Source organism: Pongo abelii, chromosome 16 (genome assembly GCF_028885655.2).
Source record: "Pongo abelii isolate AG06213 chromosome 16, NHGRI_mPonAbe1-v2.0_pri, whole genome shotgun sequence".
NCBI classification, from domain to species: Eukaryota; Metazoa; Chordata; class Mammalia; order Primates; family Hominidae; genus Pongo; species Pongo abelii.
Genome location: NC_072001.2, coordinates 22442297 through 22454425, shown reverse-complemented (window position 1 = coordinate 22454425; position 12129 = coordinate 22442297). Strand labels below are relative to the sequence as shown.

The window sequence follows — 12129 nt, the reverse complement described above, 5'->3', positions numbered from 1 at the left end:
AGCTCACTGCAGCCTCTGCCTCATGGGTTCAAGAAATTCTCATGCCTCAGCTTCCCAAGCAGCTGAGACAGGCTAATTTTTGTATTTTTAGTAGAGACGGGGTTTTGCCATTTTGTCCAGGCTAGTCTCGAATTCCTGGCCTCAAGTGATCCACCCACCTCGTCTTCCAAAAGTGGTGGGATTACAGGTCTGAGCCACCATGCCCAACCCTGATTTATAATTTTGATTAGGGTAAATAAGATACTTTTAATTCTGTTTGAAGGAATTACTCATAAACTACAGATAGCATCCTCTTAAATATGAGGTTTTCCCTAACAGAAGAGTGCGTGCTTACACTTTCTTTTCACGATGAGGACATTTATCGCTCCATACAAAACTAAAAATATTTCATTTAGAAGATATCCAAAGGTGTAACTTATTTCATTAAGTGTATGATACCACATAACTGAATGAGGAATGAGGACCGTGATGGGCAAGATGAACCAATAGCTATTGGTCCAGTATATGGAAATTGAAGTTAATGGGAAAACATTGATACAGAAAACTACCGACAAATTGGTACCTGTGTTATTTTACGTTCAAAAAGTACTTAAGAATTCTATGAAACAATTTCTGCTCCACTAGAACTCAATTATATGTTAAATGAACTAAATGCCATTTCATTTACACAGAGGAATCTTTAATAATGATTAATGGAAATGTAATCAAATATGAGTTGAGACTCCAATGTGTTTCACAATAGAATATGAATGAGTTATATCGGTACTAACTAGATCCATTATCTATCTCATGATGCTGATGAGGTCAAGTTTGAGGGTCTGATCCTTATACAGCACATCAAACAAAAAGACTATTATGTAGCATAACAGATGGCACCTTACAATCAGCTCTTCACCTTATAAATGTACCCATTTGCCACAATAGAACAAAATGATTATGAATAAGGAAAATCACTCAAATTGGCTAAAAATATGGTAGACAGTAGTTTTGTTTTGGAATGCAAAAAACAACAATTGGAAGACTTATTAATATGTAAGTTCTTAAGACTGATACACTAAATAAATTACATTTACTTTCATAAAAGGAAGAAGGAGATCTTTTGTTTCTCATTCTTCAGTACCACAACCACCTATTAACCAAAGTTTGGCTAAGTGCATGACATTAGCAAATTAGGGAATAATTAGTAACGTACAATGTGTGTATTTCAATCCAGATAAAAATAAAATTTAATAATTTAAATATGCGTTTTTGGGTTTTTTTGTTTTTGTACACAAACACAACACACAAATTGAATAGCAAATATATGCTACTTATTTGTAAAAGGTACATTATTGTAAGCTTTTGCATGTTTTATTCGTATTCTGTTAGTTTTTATATTTACTTTATATTAGTACAAATGACTATGTACCATGTTATTTTCTGAAACTCATGGAAATCTGAAATGTTTATAAATGTGTTCTTGCATTTTTTCCCTTAAATTAGTTGTGTTGTGCTGTCAGAGTCACTAATATATTTCCCTTACATTTTAATTCTAATACTGACTCTCCATTTATCTGTGTAATTATACTGAATTCCTAACATCCCAGCATTATTAAGGGAGCAAAAAAGCATAATTTATTTTCTTTATTACCTAGTGTTTTATGAATACCTTTTGCTTTGGTAAAAATATTTGACTCACTGCATAAATATTTTCCCTTTATGCTTGTAATTTACGTAGAGTAGAATATAAAATTGTTTATGATTAATATATGATTATAAAAACTAAATCAAACTACCACCTATTTTTTATTCATGAGCACATTGTGTATGCTGTGCCAGTGATTATGACAGTATTCAAGGTGATGCTTACACAACATCACAATGCCCCGTTGACATTTCTGCCACTATAAGACCAAAAAAAATCACTGTTAAATTTAGTTTAAAATCACTACTAAATTTAATTTGGCATTATACAAATTTTAGCATAGCGACATTTTTCATGTAGTTTTTAACTCAATTTCTCACCTTGTGGACCAATGCAGGTACTGAGTTATTAAGGTCTCGTGTAAAGACACCTACTGAGAAAACTACCTGTTCTTCAATTGAACTATCTCAAAGAGATGACAGAAGAGACCGGGTTATTGGAACTCAAGCCTCTTTATTGAAGAATGTGAGCAATGCATAGTGGATTTCAAGCCAAAGAGAAATTGTATTATTACTGTAATACCCATGTGAACTATACTTTCATGAGCAGTTCTGGTTTGTAAAACCCTCTCCCTGTGCTAAGTATTCTTTTCAGCTTTATATCTTCCAACTGAGCCTACTACTAGACTTTGAAACACAGGTGTTTTAAAAGGTGTCATGTCAAGGAGTTCTAATCCAGCTGTGTTATAACATGTTACTTTTAAACATTTTAGCTTTGAATGTGTGTTGAGAGGATCTGAAAGATTATGTTAATATATTTTAAGGTGTTACATTCATCGTAAATTTTCTTAAAGAAGATATAATTAGAAAAAGTATGCTCTTGGGAATTATGGTTCATGAGGTATCAGAATTGGTTTTAAAATTTACACAATAGGTTTCCTATTTGAAAACCTACCAAGATAAATTTATTAGTTTGGCTTGTACAAAATAACAAAATACATAAGGCATATTAGCTCTTTCCAGCTATAAATGAATTGATTTAAATTCTATAAATCCTTATTTCTTTATTAGTAACTCATACCTTTAGGAGTTTTTAGAAAAAGTATTCTGTCATGTCCATACCATAGCTTTCTCTGTCCTTACATTTCACGACTTCAAGTACAGAGATGAAATTATTTTCCTTATTACCTCTTCCATCAGCTGATGCTGTAATCACTGACATAAGAAAGGGCTGTATATGGTTAACTGTCCTGCCCCAGATCCCACACCAAATAAAGACTGTGTGCATGGCATCCCATTTTAACTCAGTCTTACACATTTCCTTTAGCACCACATTAAAATCTTTTCACACATTGGAGCATTCTCTGTAGTTTGTTCCTAGTACTTATATATATCAGTGCTCACTTTACATATCTAAACTTACCTCACAAAAAGTTTTTCTCTCATTTCTTCTCTTTATTCCCCTTTCTCTTCCATCTTATTTCACTTTTATCCCCCTATTCATTCCATTTATCAGCCGAAGACAGACAAAAACAAGCAAACAAATAGAAAAAAAAAAGTTTAAACAAGGGGTCAAAGTGAAGGTAAATATGAGCATTTGGAGAAAAGAAAAATAAATGGAATCCTGTTTTGAGTTTTAATTAGACAGTTTTCAGTTAATTAAACTTTTAATGGCTTTAAATGCCAATTCGGTGTATTTACCCAATTCAGTAGTCACTTCCATTTATTTTCTCACAAAATGTAACTGGGTTTTCCAAATTCACAGGGGTGAGAAGTATGGAGAAACGGTCAGCATCAGAGAAAGCCCTGACAAGTAAAGGCCACCATGCTGCAGGCTTTCTCTCTGATGTCACACCAAACAAAGCAGATGTGATTATGGAGCAGTCATGTGCCCAGTGGACCTATCATTCTCTCTCTCTGAAGTTACTGGTAGAGTTCTGTTCATGTTGCTTATTTTTAATTCTCATGCCATGGAGGACCTGTCACAGGAACTCAAGTTTTTATTTGATCTTTGCTGATTTCTATTCATCTTGATCCATTGGTACAGTATCTAAAAGAATGCTCACATAATTTGAATTTGAAGATAGACACTTCTAAAATCACCAGCATACATCCAGTTTTTCCAACGTGTCCACATACTTTTTGGCTCATCAAATATTTTGGTTAGGTAATGATGGAGGGCATATGCAGTGAGGAAAATGTTGGAAGCATGTGCTCATACCTCCGTATTTTTTAAAAAAGCCTTTCTTATTTTTTTAATGGCTTTTATATTTAGAAAGGCTAGTTTAGGTTTTTCTGTTTATGCTTTACCCAGTTATCCCTTCAAAACCACACAGAATAAATACAGCAGTTTTGCATATGGCATTCCTATTAATACTCAGATCATCATACATTCATGTTCCAAACACTTTACTTGTCTATGCCACATCTTGTGCCTTTAGATATTTCTATGACATGATTTTCTTCACACTTGATCTTCCTGCTCACAGTTTTTTAGATCTTCATTAGTAAACATTTCTTTCCCATACAAAACCCTGAGCTGAATACTGTACATTGGATGTATCTTCTTCATCAAAGATATAAAGATACTTCATTTAAAAATTTAACCTGAAATAAACACTAATATTGATGACTTTCAGGATTATATTGGGCTGTTCATTTTCCTCATCATCTTTCTTTTAAACAACCACTTCATCTTTTCCCTCCCTTTTATTCCTTTCTCTTCTTCAACTACTCTATTCCTAGGTAGGGCCAAATACAGCAGCATTATGTTAAGGATGGGGAAGACAGTGTTACAGAAGAGGTGACAGAGGAGTGGGAGGGAGATGACAAGAGTGCCGTGGGGACAGATTATTAGTGGTGTGTTTTGAGTAGTGTGAGAAAGTAATGAGTAGGATGGTGACCCAGGACATCATTTCAGAGTGAAAGCAGGGTGAGGCTTGTTTCTACAAGAGATGGACACACCAACATGAGGTGGATTAGGAAAGTGTCTCTGTGCAAAGAAGGGGGAAACAAAATGGAGGGCATGTTGTCAGAGTCCAGGCTGGGTAGAAAAGTGTTGTAGGTGAGAAACGATATGGCATTCAAGCATGGAAATCAGAGTCCAAGAGAGGCCTAGAAATGGGTGTGCAGCCTGGTGTGGGGTGTTAGAAGTTGAGCAGGATGAGAACATTCTGTTAGGGGACACTCAGGCTGGAAGTTCAAGTCTAACCAGCTCAAGAAGGGCTTTCTTGTAAACAATTGTCTGCACATTATGGGGAAATCTGGACAAGGGAGGGAGGATCTTTTTTTTTTTTCTTTTATTATTATTATTATTATTATCATTATTATACTTTAGGTTTTATGGTAATGATAGACTGGATTAAGAAAATGTGGCACATATACACCATGGAATACTATGCAGCAATAAAAAATGATGAGTTCACGTCCTTTGTAGGGACATGGATGAAACTGGAAATCATCATTCTCAGTAAACTATCGCAAGAACAAAAAACCAAACACCGCATATTCTCACTCATAGGTGGGAATTGAACAATGAGAACACATGGACACAGGAAGGGGAACATCACACTTCGGGGACTGTTGTGGGGTGGGGAGGGAGGATCTTGATGCAGGGGAAGAAGCATCAGTGCATCAAGAAAGGGACAGAGGTGATGAAAAGTCTGCATATTAAATATGTGTTTGTTATTTCTCTTATTTCTAATTCTGATCCAACCACACAAGTTTTTACCCTTCAAATTTGTAAATTCTTTCTTCAATTAAGAGAAAATCTGGCTCTCTATTCTTAATATCTTTACATATTTGAACATTCTGTGTGTGTATGTGAGTGTGTTTGTGTGTGTCTGTGACAGAGAGAAAAAAGAAAGAGAGAGAGAGAGTTTAGTATTTTGGGGCTAATACTGAGATTACTGGTAAACTAAATGATTTTTAATTACTCTGTATTGAAGTTTTATGACTACTTTTCTTTCTAACATTTTATGAAAAACTCTTCAAAGTGATACAATACTTACTAAATAATATGTATTTTTAATCTAAGTTTCTTAGAAACTAAATAATTTTATAACATAATGATTACAGTTGCATCTACAAATGGCATGGTTACACTCCTTACTCAGTAATGTAGTATATAAATTTATAAACCAAATTAAATTCTTAATTTCAAATATAATAGCTAGAATAATAATAAAAGAAGATAGAGAAAACTTTTAGTAATGTGCTTTTGTGCATTTTAGTTTTTATTCAGTTTATGAAATATATATAATTTGCATATTTATTCAAATGCATTACATATAGTCTCATTTTTAAGACAGGCTACATTTTGAAAAGGACCTTATACAACAATTTAATATGAAATAATTACTTTTTGCAGTTAATATTTTCAACTGCACACCCATATATCTTGGTGTCATAGGCAGAGTAATGGCCCCTCAAAGATTTCCATATTCTAATGCTTGAAACCTACTAATATGTTACATTAAATGGCGAAGAGGAAATAAGGATATGTAGATGAAATTAAAGTTGCTAATCAGCTGACCTTAGCATGATTATATTCAGTCCAATGTAATCACAAGAGCACATAAAGGTGGAAGAGAGGACCAGAGATATGGCAGTATGAGAAGGACTTGGCTCAAAGCGACAGATTTTTGAAATGGAGGAAGGGGCCAAGAGCCAAGGAAACTATGTGGACTCTAGAAGCTGGAAGAGGCAGGGACCAAATTCTCCTTTCCAAGAATCTTCAGAATGAAATGCACCCTACTGACACCTTAAATCTATGTTGGGCTTCTGATCCACAGAACTCTAAGGTAATAAATTTGTGTTGTGTTAAGACACCATATTTGTGGCCATTCTTTATGGCTGCATTAAAAAATGAACACGCTCGATTTTAAGAATTTTGTAACAATATCATATATATTACACTTAAGTTTTATATGATATTATTTGTATAGTTTATGTTGGCATAATATAATTTTAATGTAGAAGATGTATGCTATATGGATAAAATATTATCAACTACATTATGATGGTAATAACAAGTGATTTATTTTTTTACCCAAAATAGATTTTTCTCCAAGATTTTAGCAGCTTATGATTAAGAGGTAGATGAACGTTTACATGTTTCCCTAAACTTTCTAGAATATGCTAAAATAACTATTTTTCTCATTTGAGAAAACATTTTCTTATAAATGAATACACTGCTAATCTCTGCAATGTGTAATATGTAATGCTGGTATGGTAAATTAAGAAATATAACCAGTGAATCAGAAATCATTAGTTTTGAGGATTGTAGACATTAACAAAACAACAACAGAATTCATAAAATACTATATATCATCTTGAATGCTTTTCTTCATGCAAATAACTGTTAGGACTTTTAAATCAACATTTTATTAATGTAATCTCAATCACTGTGCTTTAGGCATGGTGTTTGAAAAGTACATATTTATATGAAACTACTTTGGGACTGACTGATTTATTCTTTCCAAAGCCATTTGGTTAGAGGCCTCCGTTCCTTTCTATCTCCCCTCCTTTCTTTTTTCAGTTTTATTTTTCTGTTATTTTTGTATACACAAGTACTTAAATTAAGTGCTAATGATTGATAAACAAAAGTGCATATAGTTATTGAAGAGCTTTATGATCCAATATAAAAACATGTTATATAAGATATTCAGAATTGTTGAAAATACTGGAAATGATAAATTATTATACCAATATTAATAAACATAAAAAATAGCACAAGCTTATGGCATCAAATCCATACTGTAAACAAATATAAGACAAACAGTAAAAAGTCACCCCTTCTTCCACTTTTAATATCCATTCTCCAAGAAAAAAGTGGTTTTAACTACATAAAATATTAGGTGTTATCACAGAATCCCATTTCTAAGTACATAGCCACTGGAACCTTTATTTCTTGAATTATCCACATGAAACAACTCCCACTGACTTCCCATAGTCACTGTGAGAGATAAAGAACACAACATGTTTTCCCTCTCACACTGCTTTGAGTATAATAAGGAATAGCATTATTTTGGTCTTAAAGACCCTGGTATCCTAGATTTGCGGTTTGTTGTAATGGCAGTTAAGTTTACTGTGTCCTTAGCATAAGGTAGCTGCATGTCTAAACTAAGAATAATTAATTCTTTTGATCCAGGAGCATGGTATGCCTTTCTACTTGTTTGTGTCCTCTTCAATTTAATATCATTAAAATGGACATACTGCAAAAAGCAATCTGCAGATTCAATGCAATCCCTGTCAAAACACCAATTTTTTTTTTACAGAAATAGAAAAAAAAATTCTAAAATTTGCATGTAACCAAGAAAGAGCCCGGCTAACCAAAGGAATACTGAGCAAAAACAGCAAAGCTGGAGGCATTGCACTATCTGACTTCAAAATATATTACAAAGCCACAGGGAATAAGAAAACATGGTATTGGCATAAAAACAGACACATACACCAATGGAACACAATAGAGAATCTAGAAATAAATCCATATATTTACAGCCAACTGATCTTTGGCAAAGCGGTAAAGAATAAACACTGGGGAAAGGATACCTTCTTCAAGAAATGGTGCTGGGAAAACTGGATAACCAGAAGAAGAATGAAACTGGACCTCTATCTCTCACCATATAGAAAAACCAGTTCAAGATGAATATAGGCCCAAAACTACTAAAAATATTAGAAGAAAACATAAGGAAAATTGTTCAGGACATTAGTCTAGGCGAAAGCTTTATGACTAAGACCTCAAAATCACAGGCTACAAAAATAGGCAAATAGTACTATATTAAAAACAAATCCTTCTGGAAAGCAAATGAAATAATCAACAGAGTGACAAGGCACCCTTTTGAATGGGAGAAAATATTTGTAAACTACTCATTTGGCAGGAGATTAACATCCATAAAATACAAGGAACTCAAACAAATCAGTGGTCAAAAACAAACCAATAATCCCATTAATAAATGGGCAAAGGGCGGCCGGGTGCAGTGGCTCACACCTGTAATCCCAGCACTTTGGGAGGCCGAGGCAGGCGGATCTCCTGAGGTCAGGAGTTCAAGACCAGCCTGGACAATATGGCGAAAACCTGTCTCTACTAAAAAAAAATGCAAAAATTAGCCGGGTGTGGTGGCCCGCTCCTGTAATCCCAGCTACTCAGGAGGCTGAGGCAGGAGAATCACTTGAATCCAGGAGGCAGAGGTTGCAGTGAGCCAAGATCATGCCACTGCACTCCAGCCTGGGTGACAGAGCGAGACCCCAACTTGAAAAAAAAAGAAATAGGGAAAGAGAACATTGAGAGCACAACCACTAAAAATGTTAACATCCTGCAGCATCAGGGCCTGCCCTGGACTCCAAGCGTGGGGCCAACTGAGAAGACAACAGCAACATCCCCAGTGGAAGGGAAGGTTCTAGACTACAAAGCACCTTCATGTGTGATTATCCTAAAAATCTAGGAAATAGGCAGGGTGGATATGCTGGTACTTATTATACAGATGAGATAACTGAGGCACAGGGATATTATGGGATGGGTAGGATAGGTGCCCTGAGCATGTGGGGTAAGGGGGCAATCAGAATTCATGGCCCCCCATGAATTCATTACAGGCTGCCTAAGTAGCCTGGATTAGAGCCTCCTACTCTGTGTCTCAGTTTCCAAACCTATTCAGTGAGGGATTGAGCAAGATGTTCTCACTAAGGGCTCCTATAGAAGCCTGGGTGCCATTCTCAATTCCTTCCTTCCCCACTTCCCACTCAATTTCTTCCAGTTCTTCCATCTTACCATCTCTGGAATCCACAGTGCCCACCATCTCCTGAACTATTGTTTCTGACCTGGAGGACTGCAGAGCCTCCTAATGGTATCCCTGCCCACAACAGTCCCTCCAGGGCCCTCACCACTTGGCACGTGGCACATACTCAGGTCACTTCCTGCTCGGATCCCTTCAGTGGCTTCTACCTGCTCAGGGTCAAGTCCAAATCCCTTCCCTTGGCCCCGCTCACATCTCTCCAGCCTTATCTCTGGACACTCTCCTTGCTTGCTCCACTCCAGCCAGCAGCGGGTCATCTTAAGGTCAGGACTCTGGTGAAAGAATTCAGAAGCCCAAATGCCAAATGTGAATGCAGAACTAAGAGCCTACTTCCGCTTCAACACACCAGTGGTGAGGCTGAAGTCCTGACCTCCTTCTGCCCAACTCCCACATCTGTCTCCCACTTGCTTCTGAATTTGGAAGGGGGGAAGAAGCCAGGCTATCACTTCAACACCTCCAGAATGAGAGCTGCTGAGCCTCCCTTGGGCCCACTCTACTCAGACGTTGACTCACCCACTGGCCAGAGCGGGCTCCTCCACCTGCCATGGATCCACCCACACCCCGGGTCAAAGGGGCCTAATGATGTTTCCTCAAGAATGCAATCCACTCCTAGGTGTATACCCGAAAGAATGGAAAACAGGGACTCAAGCAGATAAAAGTACACCGATGTTCATAGCAGCATTATTTAACAATAACCAAAGGACAACCCAAGTGTCCACCAACAGAAGGATGTATAAACAAAATGTAGCATATATGTACAAAGGAATATTACTCAGCCATCACAAGGAATGATGTTCTCTAGGAAACTTGAAAACATGATGATAAGTGAAAGAACCAAGTACAAATGGACAAATATTGTACGATTCCACTTACATGGGGCGCCTGAAAGAACAGAGGTTCCCAGGGGCTGGAAGTGGGGTACGGGAAGTTATTGCTTAGTGGGGATATTTTCTGTGTGGGATGATGAAAAAGCCCTGGAAATAGGTAAAGATCATGTTTGCACAATACTGTGAATGTGCTCGATGCTGCTAAAATTGCATGCTTTATTTTATTTATTTATTTTTTATAGAGACAGGGTGTCGCTCTGTTGCCCCAGCTGCAGTGCAATTGCATGATCATAGCTCACTAAAGCCTTGAACTCCTTGACTCAAGCAATCCTCCTACCTCAGCCTCCCAGCTAGCTAGGCCTACAGATGCACACTACCACGCTCAGCTGATTTTTATTTTTTTGTAGAGATAGGTTCTTGCTATGTTGCCTAGGCTGGTCTCAAACTCCTGGACTCAAGCAATCCTCCCACCTTGGCTTCCCAAAGTGCTGGGATTACAGGCATGAGCCACCAGGCTCAGCCTAATATCGCATACTTCAAAATGGTTACAATGGTAAATTCTCTGTGATGCATATTTTACCACAATTTAAAAATTAAATAAATAAAATATACCCATATAAAATTGACATGTGTAGCAGACATGTTTAATAAAAATAAGCAAATACTCTGGACAAAAAAGTGGGAAGAGGGGAGGTAGTTAAGCTGACAGCTAACCATTCCTCCCGAGGGCCTCCGCTGACAGGTCGGCCAGATGCAACGAGGCATGCTTAAAAAACAAGTCACCCAGAAGTCAACTCCTGACCCAATGACATCAACGGGGAATCACATCCATATCCTCTCCCTCTCGGGAACCGTGTGCCACGTGAACACCAGCCTCCAGTCGAAACCACCGATCTGGGGCTCCCCGGAGTTCCCCAGGAATTCAAAGGTGTTCCAGTCGATCACGTCAATCACTGGGCACACCACTGCCGACTCCTCTTCATGGATCCTGAAAGCACCCAAGACATCCATCCATCTCTTCTATGCAGACGGGCAGCAGGAAGACAATTGGGAAATTCAAGGGTGAATTCTTGTCTTCCTTCCAATAAAAGGGAGGAACACCTGAGAAAGGCCTGCTTCTCTTATTCCAGGTGTCTGTAGCCATGTCAGAGCCCTGGCAGGTGACCATCATGGGGGAGATCTGGGGGCCAGGGAGGGCTTTCAAACAAAAAGTCCCATGACTTTAATATGCTCTGATTCTATCCATGGACATTCTGACCAAACGCTCTGTGATTTCAATCTCTCAGAAGTGCGAGAGGTTTAATCACAATGAAACATCTTAACATCAAGAAATATTTATCTCCTAAGAACAAAGGTGCACCCAGACCAAAGGGTCAGCTTTGGAATTAGAATATAAATTCTAATCCTGCTATTTATTTGCTGTGTGACATTAGCCAAGTCACCTAACTTCAGAGCCTATTGCCTCAGTGGTAACACTGGAATTATAATATCCATTAGGAGGGTTAAATGTCAGGATTTCCTGGGAAAATGTTTTTAAGATGGCTGGCAGACAACCTGAAACTATTGCCATTTTTTTCTTTTAACTTTTGTTATTGTGAAATATTACACATAGTAAAAAATGCTATAATTTCCTTTTGCAGGTATCAGCCTGTGTGTTGGTTTCAAATGTTCTCTCCACAACATTATTACAAATCTGGCCATCCCTCAGCATTCTTCCAGGCTTTGTTTCTTTGCATTTGACACCACACTAGGAAAGATGGACTGAGACTAGACCATGTGTGAACACCAGATTTCCTTGAGTACATTTTGGGGGATGTTGTCTGGAATTTGAGACCTAAAAATCCTAAGAGTCCCACAACACAGGACAATGCAACAGAGATCAGCCA

General features: G+C 37.3%; 1 protein-coding gene across 1 annotated transcript in view; it reads right to left on the bottom strand.

Moving 5' to 3' along the window:
* Positions 1 to 9673, bottom strand: part of LOC134760191 (U3 small nucleolar ribonucleoprotein protein MPP10-like) — a 35861-nt gene extending 26188 nt beyond the window's left edge. The window contains exon 1 of the mRNA XM_063716102.1: positions 9526 to 9673. Coding sequence (XP_063572172.1) covers positions 9526 to 9673 — 148 coding nt within the window. The remainder of the gene's footprint in view (positions 1 to 9525) is intronic.
* Positions 9674 to 12129: the final 2456 nt, after the last annotated feature.